General features: G+C 45.4%; 1 protein-coding gene across 4 annotated transcripts in view; it reads left to right on the top strand.

Moving 5' to 3' along the window:
• Positions 1 to 18,436, top strand: part of BBOX1 (gamma-butyrobetaine hydroxylase 1) — an 87,791-nt gene that overhangs the window by 6,150 nt on the left and 63,205 nt on the right. For 3 of the 4 annotated variants that reach the window (XM_050955408.1, XM_050955409.1, XM_050955407.1), the window contains 3 exons: positions 2,541 to 2,939; positions 3,436 to 3,882; positions 5,821 to 5,935. In XM_050955408.1, the coding sequence (XP_050811365.1) occupies positions 3,502 to 3,882; positions 5,821 to 5,935 (496 nt within the window). In that variant the 5' untranslated portion in view covers positions 2,541 to 2,939; positions 3,436 to 3,501. The remainder of the gene's footprint in view (positions 1 to 2,540; positions 2,940 to 3,435; positions 3,883 to 5,820; positions 5,936 to 18,436) is intronic. The other variant, XM_050955410.1, reaches the window with a different exon arrangement.

Below are 18,436 nucleotides of genomic sequence, written 5' to 3'. Positions count from 1 at the left end.
CAAATGAAAATCCTATTTTTAAATTTGTGTTTGATTTGCAGATGTCCTCTTTACAACATAAATTATGCCCAATGGATAGATTCCAGAGTCTTTATTATCCCTTTTTCCCGAGCCATTCATGACATGGTTCGTGGCTTCTCTTATTTTGCATGTTGGCCTTGCTTTCCAAACCACTTGAGAGGTTTACGACCATCTATTTTAGAACAGATTTTGCTTGCCATGCATTTTGAATGACTCAGTTATCCATCACTGCAGACAGACACCAGTTAAGCAATACACATCAAAGGAGAACATGAAGCTGGTCATAGGCTCTTGCTGGACAAATTCCTGCTGTAATTTTCCCTGTGGTCAATTAGTCAGTTGTGAAACTCACATCGTTTCAGCCTACACAGTTGTGTTTCCATACAGTGGAGCATAAAAACAATGCAAAGCAGAAGTCTTGACTCAAGACTGATAAACCTCAAATAAATATTTTTAATATATCTATAAACCTTAAAGATGAGAATACAGGACAATTGCTTCCTTATTAATGTACCACATTTATAGTCCTCTTTTCTAAAACGGCAATGTTTATTTCTATACCTTATTCACCCAATTATAACGTCTGCACCTAATAGCTAAAGTGTAAGGCCAGAAGCTTGCTCATGAGTGGAACAGAGACTGAAGGCTTTTTGAGAGCCAAATTCTGATCATACTCCTCTCTGAAGTACTAGAGGCAAGTGTGGAGCTGAACTGTCTGCAAGATATTCTGCCTACACAAGCTATAGGGAGATTAAGCTGGGAAAGGCAGGAACGAGACCATCTGGCAGAAAATAAAGGGTATTTAGGCTGTTTGCCCTGGAAGGAAGTTGGATTCAAGTCTCTCTTAGGTTGGCTGAATGGGGAAGCAGCTAACCCCATCTCCTCCTGATGCTCACAGTGGTGTTTGGAGGAAGGATGTTGTGAGGCCAGCTAAAAAGTCCTAGGCATCTTCCAAAACACTTTAAAAACATTGGTGATAACAGCAATTTGGTGGGTGAGTAGGTTAAAGATTAAATACGTGGATGGTGTTTAGCGTGCCCAGTCAGCAAATGTGAATAATCGGACAGGAAGTGGGGAGTAATAGGAACCTATATAAGAAAAAGACCCAAAATCGGGACTGTCCCTATAAAATCGGGACATCTGGTGACCCTAATGGTGTTTAAAAACATGAGTGAATTCACAGGAGTCTGACTGCAGGAAGGTGCATTGCTGACAAGAGATTGTTGAAAATGTGCTTGTGAGGGCTGATACACCCCTGCAAGAGGTTTATAATGCCAGCCCAAAATGCACTTTTTGTTATTCATAGGGCAAGAACATTGATCTCACCTTCTCTATTATAGCTGTGAAGTGCAGGGTGAGGGAATGGGGAAACTCTCTCTCTTCCTTGGCACAGCCTCCATTAGTATTGCTCAGAAGAGCAGCCCCTGCACCAGGAATTACTAGTGAATTATTCATTGGGAACAGCAGATAACTTATCAAAAAGAAGCCAAAAGAGGCATGGCATAGGTGGAGCCATTCTCCCCCTCGCCAAATACAGCACTGAGCAAACAGGCTAGCTAAGCATTGAAGGCCAAAAGAGGTGTCAAATTACCGTGCCTCTGTGGAAACGAAGCTCTTGCTGTCTGAGGAAGAATGCTTCCTGACCTTCCCCTGGTGCAGCTTAGCTCCACATCCTTACAATGGACTGGGCTTTGAAGGCACAGCCCAGCCTTTAGCTGTCATGAGTTATCCTTATACAGGAACTTTTTGAAATACAAGATTTTATGTAGGGCAGCTGATTGTCTTTTTTTTTCTTTCTTTCCCCAAATAACTTGAAAGAACCTTAGAGAATACACAAGGGACTAGAACTTCAGCTGGTGTAATGCCATTTTATTCAGGGAAGGTATGGTGATTTACACCAGCTGAGGAACCCTATCCAAGGTTTTCCGTACACTAAAATAGCCATCTTACGTATGTTGCTATTTTCACCTTAGTTTGGCATCCAGCTCTTCTAGGATTTTAATATTGCAGAAACCCTAATTGTTTCCAAATATTTGCTGAGTAAATCTGTCCTCTAAAGAGATTAGAATAAGTATCCAATTATTCTATATTAAAAATAGATTAAAACGTTCAAAATTCTTCCCAAGCGCACACCCTAAAGCTTTGTCTAAAAAATCCCTGTTACATTTGTTGAAGAGATTGCAGGCCATTTCCTTGATGTTAATATTTTTATAGTTAGTAGGAATTGAGATTAATGTGTTGAAAAAAGTGATAAATAAACACAAATAGCAGAAATGATCATTCTGGATATGAACCATTGCTTTAGAAGAGGGAGAGACACTACAAAGTGTAAGTGTAAATGTTTGCATGTGCGTGTAGTTTAACAGCTCATAGCTGTAATTTTGCGTTGCTTGTATGTACTGTTATACAGACTTATTAGAAATGGTTGATAGACAATAAATGCGTCATTGGGATCCTTGGAGTAATATGTCCAAAGGAGGGAAAAAGTAGAAATATTTTACTTTTATTTTTTCATTCAGTTAAACTAAATAAAAACCAGAAGAAGCACGAGGATCCCATCCCACACAGTTCTCGCTCATAACCAGTGGGGGAAAATATAATACCCTGGACCAAATCCTGCAATCCTTACTCATGCAGAACACCTATCAAACCCATGGGAATGTCTCCTGTGCAAAGACTGAAGGTGAAGCCTTAGCCCCATTGAAATCAATGCCAGTTTGCTATTGACTTTAACAGGGCCAGGATTCTGAGCAAGGATATCAAGATTTGCCCTCTGGCATAAAAAAAACCAAAACACAAAAAAACCTGGACAAAGCAGAAACAAACACAAAAGCTTTGAAGTGGTGCGAATTCTATTAAAAAAGACCTGGGATTGATTTATTAATCCAGGGAGAGGAAGAACTGTTTTTCTGAATAAGGTAAATATTCAGTCACAGGTTCTGTTCTTAGTTTAATCTCTGATGCATCCTGTGTCCACAGCCTGTATCCTTCCCTTGCAGGGGAATAGTTCAGTCTTCTGACTGATACCATCACTAACTATATGAGTTGAGATAGGATACAGTACATTAAAGCCTACATTTTCAAAAGCAACTAGTGATTTTTGAATACCTCAAGTTTTGGGTGTCCAGTTTGAGAGCCTGATTTTCAGAAAGGTTTCAGCTCATTGAAAATCAGGCCTTTATAAGGTATATCAAGTTGAGGAAAAGTTGAGGCACCACCCAAATTCACTAGTCACAGTAGAAAATTTAGGCTTAAATATACATTTGTCTTTGGGCAAAATGTCTAAACTACGGAAAACGTGTATTCCCAGGAGTTCAGGGGAAAGGAAGAAAGAGAAGGGGAAATTAGCATTTTTTTTATACATTATATTTTTAGCTCTATTTTTTCTATAATTAATCTTGTTCTTATTTATAGTACTCAGAGGAACTTGCACTGGTAAAAAGCTATTCTTGCTCTGAAGATTTTGTAACAGTCGTCAAAATGTGGAATGCAGTGGCTAAAAACCTAATAAGGACTAAAGTCCACCAAGACTATTCACGCACTCTACTGCTAGTGGAAAAGGGCAGGAGTATTCTTACAAAACCACCTTCCTCTAGGAATTGTTGGCAGCATACAGCTGGAGCAGTTCAGCCTTTCAACATGAGTACGAGTATCCAGAAAGTAGAAGCTTTGGACGTGAATAATTTTGTCCGTATTCACTGGGAAGATGGGAATAAGAGCCTTTACCCTGCTGTATGGCTAAGAGACAACTGCCAGTGCCCTGACTGCTTCCTGCGTTCTGCTAAAGCACGCAAACTGCTTTTGGAAGACCTGGATGTTAACATTGGGGTGAAGGAGGTCACTTTAACAGATAGACAAAAGGTATTTTTTAAAAGAAATTTTGCTTTCATGTGACATTTGTGTAATAATTCTTGCTAATCTGTTCATTAGCAACCCGAACAAAGAGAATAGTACTGCAGCTCGAATATCAGGATATGCTGTAATCATGGATCCACAAATCATATTGTGTATTTGCAGGATTTCTAGGTATAACTATCACTTGAGAAATCCAAATCCTTTTATTTTATGTAATTCTTACAGTAAAATCCACTTCAAAAATATTAAGCATAGGAACCTCCAAAATGTTTTTATTTTTTTTTCTAAATTAACTTTAGATAGATAAAATATTTTTACCGTAGCCTTCACTTCTTAATCTCTAGGAGCTGGTGTGAGGATAAAATTGCATACTCTTAATACCTCAGACTTCCACTCCCTCAAACTTCTCTCCCCCTGTGTGTCTATCTCCATACCCTACAGCCCCCCTTTTCCACCATGGCTACTTTATGGAGGAAGGATAGTATGACTCCCCCACAAAGAAAGTGACTGTCTCATAACTGGCACACTGTCTGTCTTCCTGCAGGAGACTTCTGCTTGTGTTGTCACAGTAAAGCATGGAGTCCTTAAAGGCCAGGGCAGGGAAAGGCCAGGTGGTGGAATCTCTTTCTTTAAAGGTTTTTAAGGTCAGGCTTAACAAAGCCCTGGCTGGAATGATTTAGTTGGAGATTGGTCCTGCTTTGAGCAGGGCGTTGGACTAGATGACCTCCTGAGGTCCCTTCCAACCCTGATATTTTATGATTCTATTAAATTTTTTTCTTGATCTAATAAATAGTTTCTAATTCATTTTTTAAAAGAGTATTTTTTAAAATTTATTTGACCTGACATTTATAAATGTATAAAGTAAAATTTGGGGAGAGAACCCTCCTTTGGGTCAGATCTGCCCTCAGTGTCTACTGTGGAATCCCAGTGAAATCAGTGAGGTTGCATGGGTGTAACTAAGAGCAGGACTTGACCCTTTACCTTCTTGCCTGGCAAATTGTAAAAGTTATAAAACAGATATGCAAACTCCATTCCCTTTATTTATTTTATCATTAAAAATACTCCTTAGCACTGGTGTCTTCAACATGCTTTACAAACGTGGGAGGGAAATAAGAGTTGTTGTCCCCATTTTGCAGTTGAGGAAGCTCAGGTGCAGAGTTGATGTGATTTGCTCAAGGCCACATGATGAATGGGTGGCAGAGCCAGAATTAATACTCAGGAGTTCCTAGCTTCCAGTCCCGTGCTCTGTCCATTAGCACACATTGTCTCTCCGAATTGTCTGAATACAAGGTAAACGCCTACTTTACCTGTACGCTTGAATTATAATTATTAATTAAACTGTAAACTCTTTAGAGAAGAGCTTATGTCTACCTCTGTACAGCACCTAGCACGGGGGGCACTAATTCATAACTAACAGAAATAGATTTTAAAGGTATTCCTGTCCACGCCTCTCTTGTCTTTCTCCTTCAGTCCTTCCAAGTGGTCATCCCCTTCACTCCCAAACTATTGTCACTTCCTCCACCCTTTTCCTCCTTGTCACTCCCTGCAATGAAATGCTGCTCTCCATGAGGTATTCATGTCCTACTTTCCCTTACTGGGACTCATACAGAACATACCACTGCTGAGTGCAGCAGGGATAAAGAATGAAAGCATCCAGCACTAGTCAGCAAACCCTATCACTTCTTCACTGTGAAACTGACCTCTTGTAAAAGGAGGGAATTAGGTAATGCTTAAATGGACTTCTGAAAGTGTTTGCAATTATATAAATAAGAGAGAGAGGTTGCCCACAAGAGACATTTAATTGCAAAGTAGCAAGTAATATATTTCAATTACATTTCTAGTAAGGAGACTGAATTTTGCTGGTCCCTTGGGTAGTTGTTTCAGGTGGGCAGATTTCATTGAATCTCTCATTGTTAATTATCTTTTTTTATTTTATGATATAAGGTGTATATTACATGGCCAGACAAACACACGAGTGAATTTGAGGCTGAATGGCTGAAGAAAAGATGCTTTTCTGAACAAGCCAGAGCAGAAATGCAAGAGGAATTATTTTTACCAGGTAGGGACTAAAACCTAATCTGTTATACATTTCTTAAAACTATATAGACTATCACATATTTGAAGGTCCACAGGACAGCATATATATATATGTAGCATTGTAGTTGAAATGAAAAGTGCTCTTTTATTTTTCTTGTCTCTGTTAATAAGTGAGTTTCCTTTACATCATGATATCTAGAGTTTTATTGTCATTTTACAATAATGCGGTGGTTATGTTCCCTAGAAAATGAATTAACTTGTACACCATGCTATATAATGCTATTCACATTTCTGTTGACCAGAGCCGTAACTAGGTATTTTTGCGCCCAAGGCAAGAATATAAAATTGAGGCCTCCCCCAGGGCCGGCTCTTTGGCAGCAATTCGACGGCGGGTCCCTCAGTCCCTCTCAGTGGGAAGGGCCTGCCGCTGAATTGCCACCAAAGAATGAATGAATGAATGAAGGGGCAGTGGTGGAGCTGTGATTTTGGGGGGTCAGATCATGATTTTTGACTGTTTGAGCTGGTAATGTTGCTTCCAAGATGGTCTTTGGTTCCAGTCCAGTTTCAATCCAGAGAGGGACTCAGAGGTTAAGAGAGAAGGGAGGTGCTGGATATCAGCAGTGGCCACTAGGGATCAGCATGTGTCCTGAGAATGCTGGGAGTTTAGGTTTGCAGGGCAGGATCAGGGGTGGCAGGTTTGTAGAAATTTTGGTGGTGCCCAGAACCCACCTCCACCCAAACTCTACCCCCCACCCACCTGCCCAAGGCTCTGGGAGGGAGTTTGGGTGAGGGAGGAGGTCTGGGGTGCAGGCCCTAGGCTGGGGCAGGGGATTGGGGTGCAGGCTCTGGGAAGGAGTTTGGGCATGGAAGAGGTGCAGGTTCTGGGAGGGAGTTTGGGGATTGGAGGAGTGCAGAGGGATGGGGTGCAGGGGTGAGGGCTGTGGGTTGTGGCTGCAGATGAGGAGTTTGGAGTGTGGGAGAAACTCAGGGAGAGAGTAGGGGTGAGGGCTCTGGGGCTGGGAATGGGAGGTTTGGGGTGCTGGAGGGGCCCAGGGCTGGGGCAGAGGGTTGGGATGTTGGGAGTGAGGGCTCTGGCTGTGACTGGGGATGAGGTGTTTGGGGTGCTGGAGGGACTCAGGGCTCGAGCAGAGGGTTGAGGATGCTGTGGGGGGTGAAAGCTCTGGCTGGGCTTGTGGGCTCTGTGGTGAGGCAGGTCTAGGGATGAGTTTGGGATGCAGGCAGGCTGCTCTGGGACAGGGGCCAGAGAGGAGGACTCCCCCAATCCCTTTCCCCGCCGGCAGCAGCAAGCTCTGGGAGAGGAGCCCTCCTTTCCTGCCCCCCCAGCAGCACACTCACCCCCACCATTGTCACTGCATGTGCTCCTAGGGCCTCTCTCAGGTCCAGGAATCTCCCTCGCCTCCCCCATGGTGGGTGCCGGGGGTGCTGCGTGCACCTCCTCCCCCTGCTGTAGCCTCACTGGGGGTGAGGGATGGGGCTTCCTCCTTGTCCAGCATGGGGCAGGAGCCGTGACTGTGGGGGGCCCCTCCCCGTGCTGCTGGAGGGTCCCATTGGAAAATGAAAGGATCTGAGGGGGAAGAGCAGGCTCACAGTCAGTCTGCCCTGGCAGTGAGATGGGGGCACTAGGACCCTGAAGCAGCAGTTGCTGCAGGGAGGCAACGTGGAGCTGCTCTGCTCTGGATCCGGGAAGGGGCTGGGGAATCAAGTCGGGACCAGGAGACACTCGGGGAAGGCGCGGGGGAAGATGACCTGGGTTATAAATATCTCTGTGCCAGCGGGTTTTTTTTTTCTCCACCACTTTCTGCTCCCCTCGACTTTGTGCGCCTGAGGCAAGTGCCTCACTGGCCTCGCCCTTGTTACAGCACTGCTGTTGACCTAACATGATATTGGTGCACAAACAGGGAGCACTGCTGAAAACCTGGTTCTTACTCTTGAGTGACCCCCCATCACCAACCTCAGACCACTAGGTTTGCTGCAGTGCATGGATGGATACAGCTTTAGCCCCTCTCTCCTTGCTTGCTCTAATATCGTGAGCAGGTAAAGTACTGAAGCCGACGAGATTTCTGCTCTCATCCTTGACAGGGTTTCTTTACATCAGTTGTGCTCTGCAAGAAAAGTGTTTCGTTCTGAATTGAGCGTTAAGATTTTATCTGTTAAAACAGGAATTTAGTTTTTATGAAAAGTGACTAGAGATGCAAAAACCCTATCTGAAATATGAATTTCCCAAAAGTTCAGCAGGATGCAGGTCTGGGGTTGGGGGTTTAAGCACAACAAAAGGACAGATGCTGGAAGTTGGTAACTAATCATGGGGGTGAGGGGGAGGCACAGCAGGAGGTAGTTACTTTTGTTTTATTTTTAACTTTATTTTAGGGAGCTACAGATGAAAAAAGAAAATTCCAGGACACATGGGGCTTGAAGCTCTCCTGTGTCTGGGCTATGCTCAGTACAGAAGGGATGAAAATCAGGGAACTAATTACAGCTTCCTGATTCGTAGCTGGCATGAGTTAGAGCATCCTAACGGAGTTCTGCTCCCTCCCTTCAACCTTCCCTGCCTCTGCCATGGCTCCTATAATGGGGTCAGTTGGAGCATCAGATGCAGGAGCCAGCTCTGCCAGCTGTACACCAGCTGACGCCCCCTCCCCCCCACACACACAATGAGACTCTCAGCTGGCCAGTATGGCCAGAATCCAGCTCATTGCACCTCCTGAGTGGCACAAGGCATCTGGTTTAGAATTGAGATCCTGGCACCTGATGCAGTTACACAGAAACAACTAGTCAACACAGTTAAGGTATTGTTTGCAATCATGTAACAACAAAAATTATTGCAAAGAGGTGGCAGAGTCTGGGAAGACAGAATACTTCATTTGGTTCAGTGGTTCTCAACCCACTGTCCATGGGCCACTTGTGGCCCAGTCAGCAGGGCCGGCTCTAGGAATTCTGCCGCCCCAAGCACGGCAGGCAGGCAGGCTGCCTTCCGTGTCTTGCCTGCAAACGGTCCGCTGGTCCCGCGGCTTCGGCGGACCCTTTGCAGGCATGCCTGCCTGAGGCCCACTGAAGCCGCAGGACCAGCGGACCCTCTGCAGGCAAGCCGCCAAGGGCAGCATTCCTGCCGCCCTCGTGGCACCAGCAGAGTGCCCCCCGTGGCTTGCCGCCCCAAGTAGTAGCATACAGTAGTATACAGTGTGGGTGCAACCCACATAACACAAAGAGAGCTGCATATGCAGCCCATAATGGTAAATAGATTGTTAATCACTGATTTGATTAGTACATTTTGTCATGTGGCAGGATATTCTGTGGTTGTCTGCCTGTTTGTCTGTTCAATAGTATGGGTATTATTCATAATAAAATAAACATACATTCTGGACCAGATTCACCTCCAGTAGCTCCAGGGGAGTTTGAAAACAATAGTTTCTTGCTCTGAAATCTCAAGCATACTGTAATATTGCACCTTGGCATGGTCTGAGTTTTTGTTGGCTTAATTTTTAATTATCAGTTCAAAGGTATACACTGCTGATCTCAGAGCATTTTGTGAAGTCTTCAAATGATATCAGCCCCAAACTCTCACAATTCAGTGTTTAAATCAATTTATACCCTTAATAATTCCATACATTTTCTACTCAGGAGAAATTGAATATAATTTATGCTCATGGTTAGCAGTTTCTTATCTCTTTCTCAAAACCCTTTTTCTGTTTTACAGTATCTGACACTAGCCTTGAAACATTTGTTCCCTTAAGAGATAGATGCTTCCCTGGGTTCCCCTCTTCCCGCCTGATTCAAAGCCTATCAAAGTTAATGGGAGTCTTTCCATTCACTTAAGGGAACTTTGGATCAAGCTGTTGAAACTTTCAAAATGGGAATATTTATTGTCTAGAGACAGAAAGTTAGTCTCCTGTCTTTCCATAGAAAACAACTCTAGTTTCTCTTCTCCTTTTTCTGAGGGGTCAGGGGAAGGTGGCTTGAGTGTCTCCCTGGGATCTACATGTAGAAAGGACCCACGTTTGTTGGGTGTACCCCTCCTATGAGGAAGTGTTGGCAGCCATCTCTGTGGCACTTTTCCCCCTGAGCTGGTTGGGTTGTGGGTAAGGACTGGGAAATCAGACTTTAATAACTAAGGAAGGGGATACTTTGTTATTTGGTCAATAATTTTCAGAAACTTGGTTTTCCATGATATAGATGAGACAATATGTTTATATATGTTATACTATCATAACCTAGTCCCAGATTTGGACCTTAGCGTCCAAAATATGGGGGTTAGCATGAAAACCTCCAAGCTTAGTTACCAGCTTGGACCTGGTAAAGCTGCCACCATCCAAAAAATTAGAGTGTTTTGGGGCACTCTGGTCCCCCCCCAAACCTTCCCTGGGGACCCCAAGACCCAAATCCCTTGAGTCTCACAACAAAGGGAAATAAACCTTTTCCCTTCCCCCCTCCAGGTGTTCCTGGAGAGAGACACAGAAGCAAGCTCCGTGAATCTAAACAGAGGGACTCCACCCTCCACGTTCCCAGTCCTGGAAAACAGAATTACCGAGAGCTAATCTCTCTTTCCCCCTCACCCAGAGGGAATGCAAAGTCAGGCTAGTAAATCTAACACACACAGATTTCCCCCTGACTTCTTCCTCCCACCAATTCCCTGGTGAGCACAGACTCAATTCCCTGGAGTTCCCCACTAAAGAAAAATTCCAACAGGTCTTAAAAAGAAAGCTTTATATAAAAAGAAAAGTACATAAAAATGGTCTCTCTGTATTAAGGTGACAAATACAGGGTCAATTGCTTAAAAGAATATTGAATAAACAGCCTTATTCAAAAAGAATACAATTCAAAGCACTCCAGCAACTATATCCATGTAAATACAAAAAAGAAAAACAATAGAAACCTTACTGCCTTACTATATTGTACTTACAACTTGGAAACAGAAGATTAGAAAGCAGGAAACAGAAATCACTTCTCATAACCGAGAGAGTGCAGGCAGAAGACAAAGAACTCAGACACAAACTTCCCTCCACCCAGACCTGAAAAAGTCTGGTTTCCTGATTGGTCCTCTGGTCAGGTGTTTCAGGTTACTTTTTTTCAGGTGAAAGAGACATTAACCCTTAGCTATCTGTTTATGACAATACCAAGAAATATAAATTGCCTGTTGTAATACAGCAATGATATTGATAATTGAGCTGGCTTTATGTTCCTGTGTGTCTTTCTGCTCTTCACCATGTTCCAGGAAAATAAATGGTAGGATATAGTGAACAGCTTCTTTTAATTTTTCTCAGATTTCATTTGCAAGTGGAAGCTTTCATTATGTAAATTCAGTGTTTGTTTTCTAGACTCACATGGCCTGATTCTCCTCTTACACTGGTATAAATCAGGAGCAACTCCCTTGAAGTCATTTACTCTGGTGCAAAACACATGTAAATTAAGATGAGAATCAGATTCCTGTGGTATGGTGTTACCAGTTTCTCATACCAAGCCAATACTCTTTCAGAACAATTGTAATAGCTAGTCTAATCGCTAACCATCATGCATTAGGTTAGAGGTTAACCTCTACTGTTGAGTTGTGGCATTTATTTTGCAAGTAGTTATTTGCTTTTTGTATTGGGTAATTTCTCTTTTTTATGATAGCTGTTGGTAAAGAACAACATTTCTGGTTTCAAAAACTAGGTGTCAAAAGTATGTCAAAATCATAGAGAGGAGGAACAAACACATCAGATTTATTGAATGCTTCCTGTGCTGTCTCCATGTGTGCGCCAGTATCTGAAGGTCCTGGCTCCATGTGAGCCAGGTACTGGAGGGATCTTGCCTTTCGGGGAGTTCCTGAGCACCACTTCTTAATGCTTTTATGTGATCTAGGGCGTCACTGTCCCCTGGTGGTATCTGAGACCCACTCCCTGCTCGGCTTTTGTGTGCAGGGATCTGGTGACCCCTGACCATCTATAAGGATTTGACTCCCCCATCTCCCATCCCTGCTGCCCAGGGGCAGTGAGTTGTATGGGCCCATGGTGCCCTGTCCCCAGCAAATTCAGGCCTCAGAGGCCCAGTTCCACCAATGTTTGGGGCTGGGTCTCTCCTCCGGCCCCACCTGCCACCCCTGCACGCCTCCTCCAATGAATGTCTCCTCTCCCAAGCGTCCCTGCCTGCCCTGGGCAGCGGGTGGCTGCCTTCTGCAGCTCTGTGTTGTGCCCCCTCACTGGCCACTGCAGGCTACAAGGGAACGGCGCCAGGGGCAGGCTGAGGTGGCGGCTGCTGCGCTGGCGGACGGCGGAAAGAGGAGGGGAGGAGGCGCATGGCAGAACCTCCCCCTCTTCCCTCCTTCCCCTCGCAGCAGGCGATTCTGAGTCGACTTGGGGGTGGAGGCTTATTCTGGCTGGACCTCCTGAGCTGTAGCCTGGGGGGGCTTGGGTGAGTGTTGTGCTGGCAGGCCTGGGGATGGGGAGAGAACATCCACTGACATGAATGGAGCAAGTATCAGAGGGGTAGCCGTGTTAGTCTGGATCTGTAAAAGCAGCAAAGAATCCTGTGGCACCTTATAGACTAACACATTTTGGAGCATGAGCTTTCGTGGGTGAATACCCACTTCATCAGATGCATGTAGTGGAAATTTCCAGGGGCAGGTATATATATGCAGGCAAGCTAGAGATAATGAGGTAGTTCAATCAGGGAGGATGAGGCCCTGTTCTAGCTGTTGAGGTGTGAAAACCAAGGGAGGAGAAACTGGTTTTGTAATTGGCAAGCCATTCACAGTCTTTGTTTAATCCTGAGCTGATGGTGTCAAATTTGCAGATGAACTGAAGCTCAGCAGTTTCTATTTGAAGTCTGGTTCTGAAGTTTTTTTGCTGCAGGATGGCCACCTTAAGGTTTGCTATAGTGTGGCCAGGGAGGTTGAAGTGTTCTCCTACAGGTTTTTGTATATTGCCATTCCTAATATCTGATTTGTGTCCGTTTATCCTTTTCCATAGCGACTGTCCAGTTTGGCCGATGTACATAGCAGAGGGGCATTGCTGGCATATGATGGCATATATTACATTGGTGGACGTGCAGGTGAATGAACCGGTGATGGTGTGGCTGATCTGGTTAGGTCCTGTGATGGTGTCGCTGGCGTAGATATGTGGGCAGAGTTGGCATCGAGGTTTGTTGCATGGATTGGTTCCTGAGCTGGAGTTACTATGGTGCAGTGTGCAGTTACTGGTGAGAATATGTTTCAGGTTGGCAGGTTGCCTGTGGGCGAGGACTGGCCTGCCACCCAAGGCCTGTGAAAGTGTGGGATCATTGTCCAGGATGGGTTGTAGGTCCCTGATGATGCGTTGGAGAGGTTTTAACTGGGAACTGTATGTGATGGCGAGTGGAGTCCTGTTGGTTTCTTTCTTGAGTTTGTCTTGCAGCTAAAACCTTGCAAGACAAACCTTGTATCTTGTGGTGTTTGGGGCATGGGAGGGGGCCCCAGGCTGGGCCAACGGGTTCAGAGTGCAGGAGAGGGCTCAGGGCTGGGGTTGGGATGTAGGAGGTGGTATGGGCTCTGGGCTGGGGGTGCAGGCTCTGGGGTAGGGCCAGAAATGAGGGGTTCAGGGTGTGGAAGGGGGCTTCAGGCTGGGGCAAGAAGGTTCACAGTGCAGGAGAGAACTCAGGCTGGGGCAGGGTTTTGGGGTGTGGGAGGGAGTGTGGGGTGCAGGCTCTGGGAGGGAGTTAGGGTGAGGGAGGAGGCTCAGGGCTGGGATAGGGGATCAGGGTGCGGGGTCTGGGTGGCGCTTACCTCAGGCGGCTTCTAGGCAGCCAGCAGCTCCCTTTTGGCTCCCAGGTGTGTCTGTGCGCCGCCCTCTCCCACAGACGCTGACCCTGCTGCAGCGGGTCCCAGCCAATTGGAGCTGCAGAGCCTAGGAGCCAGAGGGACATGACACCGCTTCCAGGAACTGAGCAGAGCTAGGGCAGGGAGCCAGCCTTAGCCCCTGGCCCCTACTGCTCTGTGCTGCCAACCGGACTTTTTACGGCTGACGGGATCTCCCAGAGGTCCCTTTTTGACTGGGCATTCTGGTCGAAAACCTGATGCCTGGCAACCCTATTGGGTAGGCCTGAGGCAAAGCTGTGAAAGCCTGGCTGAGGCAGGGACAGGAGTCCCAGCTTGGGGATGGGCAGTGAAAGTGAGGGCCCTGCTTAGAGTGCAATTCAAACTATATAATCAAGATAGCATGCAGCCCTATAGTAAATTGCTGCCTCTGAAATGTTTGTACAGCAGCAAGGTGCAACTTCTTAAATGTTAATGGCTTCTACAGTGCCAAGTAGTGGGTTAATAGGCTGTGAAGGGGAAGGAGAGCTGGAAATGTTGAGAGCGAGGGGGCTACATAGTGTGGTGAACAGTGGCACACAGGATGGAGAAGGAGAGAGATACACTAGTCTTCTCTCACCCCTTAAAGTTTTTGTAACAACCATGAAGTAAAACTGTCAGTTTTGGAACACAGACCATGGATGAAATTTCTCTCACCAGCCCTGTTATTCCCAACAAACGTTTCAAAGCATGGCCTTTATCAGAAAATGTGGACATGGCAGAGGTGCTTAATGACTTCTTTGTTTCGGTTTTCACCAAGAAGGTTGGTAGCGATTGGACGTCTAACATTGTGAATGCCAGTGAAAATGAGTTAGGATCAGAGTCTAAAATAGGGAAAGAACATGTCAAAAATTACTTTGACAAGTTAGATGTCCTCAAATCACCAGGACCTGATGAAATCCTAGAATATTCAAGAAGCTGACTGAGGAGCTATCTGAGCCATTAGCAATTATCCTTGAAAAGTTATGGAAGAAGGGAGACATTCCAGAAGACCGGAAAAGGGCAAATATAGTGCCCACCTATGAAAAGGGAAATAAGGACAACCCTGGAAATTACATACCAGTCTGCTTAACTTCTGTACCCGGAAAGATAATGGAACAAATAATTAAGCAATCAATTTGCAAACGCCCAGAAGATAATAAAGTGATAAGTAACAGTCAGCATGGATTTATCAAGAATAAATCATGTCAAAACAACCTGATAGCTTTCTTTGACAGGCTAACAAGCCTTGTGGATTGGGGGGAAGCAGCAGATGTGATATATTTTGATTTTAGTAAGGCTTTTGATACTATTTCGCATGACCTTCTCATAAACTAAATAGGGAAATGCAGCCTAGATGGAACTACTACAGGATGGGTGCATAACTGGTTGGAAAATTGTTCCCAGAGAGTACTTATCAGTGGTTCACAGTCATGCTGGAAGGGCATAACAAGTGGGATCCCTCAGGGATCAGTTCTGGGTCTGGTTCTGTTCAATATCTTTGTCAGTGATTTAGATAATGGCATAGAGAGTACACTTATAAAGTTTGCGGACGATACCAAGCTGGGAGGAGTTGCAAGAGCTTTGGAGGACAGGATTAAAATTCAAAATGATCTGGACAAACTGGAGAAATGGTCTGAAGTAAATAGGATGAAATTTAATAAGGACAAATGCAAAGTACTCCACTTAGGAAGGAACAATCAATTGCACACACACAAAATGGGAAATGACTGCCTAGGAAACAGTACTGCGGAAAGGGATCTGGAGGTCATAGTGGATCACAAGCTAAATATGAGTCAACAGTGTAACACTGTTGCAAAAAAAGCAAACATCGTTCTGGGATGTATTAGCAGGAGTATTGTAAGCAAGACACGAGAAATAATTCTTCCATTCTACTCTGCGCTGATTAGGCCTCAACTAGAGCATTCTGTCCAGTTCTGTCAGTTAAAGATCTAGAAAACATGAGGGAAGATTGAAAAAAATGGGTTTGTTTAGTCTGGAGAAGAGAAGACTGAGAGGGGACATGATAAGTTTTCAAGTACATAAAAGATTGTTGCAAGGAGGAGGGAGAAAAATTGTTGGTCTTAACCTCTGAGGATAGGACAAGAAACAATGGGTTTAAATTGCAGTAAGGGCGGTTTAGGTTGGACATTAGGAAAAACTTCCTAATTGTCAGAATGGTTAAGCACTAGAATACATTGCCTAGGGAGGTTGTGGAATCTCCATCATTGGGGATACTTAAGAGCAGGTTGGACAAACCCCTGTCAGGGATGGTCTAGCTAATACTTAGTCCTGGCTTGAGTGCAGAGGACTGGACTAGATGACCTCTTGAGGTCTCTTCCAGTTCTATGATTCAATGATCTCCATTCACTATAGCAAAGTCTACAAGAGGGAGAGGAGAACTGAGGCATTATATAGTGACTGTGATCTAGAGGTAAGACCACTGCACTGGGACTATTCCTAGCTCTGCCACCATCCTGGTTGGTTACCTTGGGCAAGAAACTTCTCCTCTCTGTGTCCCCTTATCCCCCTTATACAGATGGAAAAGTTTGAGTTTTGCTGAACTTAATATGCTAGAAGGGCACAAGTGGCAACCTTAACTCTCCATTAACTATGTGCTTTGTCATTTAAAATGTAAGTATGCAGGAGCGGCGCCAGGGTTTCTGATGCCCTAGGTGGACGGCCATTTCGGTGCAGCCCCGGTGGACCTACCGCAGTGATGCCGGCGGACGGTCCACTGGTCTAAAGGCTCCGGTGGACCTGCCGCAGGCATGACTGCGGTAGGTCCGCCGGAGCCTTTAGACCAGCGCACCGTCCACCGAAATGACTGCGGCAGCTCCACCGGAGCCTTTCCAGCAGCGGACCGTCCACCGGCATGACTGTGGTAGGTCCACCGGACCTGCGTGCCGCCCCTCACTCCCCCCCCAGCAACATAGCACCCCCAAAAAATTCTGGCACCCTAGACCATTGCCTAGGTCGCCTAAATGGTAGCACCAGCCCTGTCAGTATGTCCAAGTATCTCTCTCTCTCTCTTTCTCTCTAATCAAGGTTAAAAAGTTATTGTCTATTGGGGAAGAATTTTGTGACCACTTCACATAACGTCCTGGTTTTCTGTCTTTACTATGTTTTCACAAGGATTTCTCCTTTTGAAATTGCTATGTCACACTTGTCAGACTCTCTATCCCCTCTTACTTTATTTATTATTTAGTAGCAATTACTGCATGTGACTAAAACAAAAAGAAAACCTGACTGACTACCATCCAGTTGTTCAAATTGAAAAGGCCCTAATTTTCCCATCTGTGCCACTGCCTTTTGGGGAATGAAGAGGTGAAAGAGGTGTCTGGAAGTTTTTTATTTTTTCCCCACGGTAAGTTCAATTAATTTTTATTCCAAAAACAAGCCACATGAAGGAGGGAAGAGCACAGTCTCCCTCACCCATCTTTTCAAGGCCTCTTTAAGGTTGCCAGTTAAAGCTTTCTGGGTATGTCTACACCACGGGATTATTCCGATTTTTACAGAAACCGGGTTTTTTTAAAACAGATTGTATAAAGTCGAGTGCACGCGACCACACTAAGCACATTAATTCGGCGGTGTGCATCCATGTACCGAGGCTAGTGTCGATTTCTGGAGCGTTGCACTGTGAGTAGCTATCCCATAGCTATCCCATAGTTCCCGCAGTCTCCCCCGCCCCTTGGAATTCTGGGTTGAGATCTCAGTGCTTGATGGGGCAAAAAACATTGTTTCTGGTGATTCTGGGTACAGCCTCATCCCTCCCTTCGGGAAAGCAGAAAACCGTTTCGTGCCTTTTTTTTCCTGGACGAACTGTGCAAACGTCATAGCACGACAAGCATGGACCCTGCTCAGCTCAAGACAGCAATCATGGATGTTGTAAATACCTCGCACATTATCGTGCAGTCTATGCTGAACCAGGACCTGCAAAACCAAGCAAGGAGGAGGTGGCTACAGCAGCGCAGCGACAAGAGTGGTGAGGACATGGACACAGAATTCTCTCAAACCGCGGGCCCCTGTGCTTTGGAGATCATGATGGTAATGGGGCAGGTTCTAGCCATTGAACGCCGATTTTGTGCCCGGGAAACAAGCACGGACTGGTGGGACTGCATGGTTTTGCAGGTTTGGGACAATTCCCAGTGGCTGCGAAACTTTCGCATGCATAAGGGCTCTTTCATGGAACTTTGTGACTTGCTTTCCCATGCCCGGAAACGCCAGAATACCAAGATGAGAGCAGCCCTCACAGTTGAGAAGCGAGTGGCAATAGCCCTCTGGAAGCTTGCAATGCCAGACAGCTACCGGTCAGTCGGGAATCAATTTGGAGTGGGAAAATCTACTGCGAGGGCTGCTGTGATGCAAGTAGCCAAAGCAATCATTAAGCTGCTGCTACGAAAGGTAGTGACTCTGGGAAATGTGCAAGTCGTAGTGGATGGCTTTGCTGCAATGGGATTCCCTAACTGTGGGGGGGGAGATAGATGGAACCCATATCCGTATCTTGGCACCGGAGCACCAGGGCACCCAATACATAAACCGCAAGGGGTACTTTTCAATGGTACTGCAAGCACTGGTGGATCACAAGGGACGTTTCACCAACATCCATGTGGGATGGCCGGGAAGGGTTCATAACGCTCGCGTCTTCAGGAACACTACTCTGTTTAAACGGCTGCAGCAAGGGAATTACTTCCCAGACCAGAAAATAACAGTTGGGGATGT

This window comes from Gopherus flavomarginatus, chromosome 5, assembly GCF_025201925.1.
Source record: "Gopherus flavomarginatus isolate rGopFla2 chromosome 5, rGopFla2.mat.asm, whole genome shotgun sequence".
NCBI classification, from domain to species: domain Eukaryota; kingdom Metazoa; phylum Chordata; order Testudines; family Testudinidae; genus Gopherus; species Gopherus flavomarginatus.
Note: the sequence above shows the minus strand (reverse complement) of the source record. Positions and strands in the feature narration are given on the sequence as shown.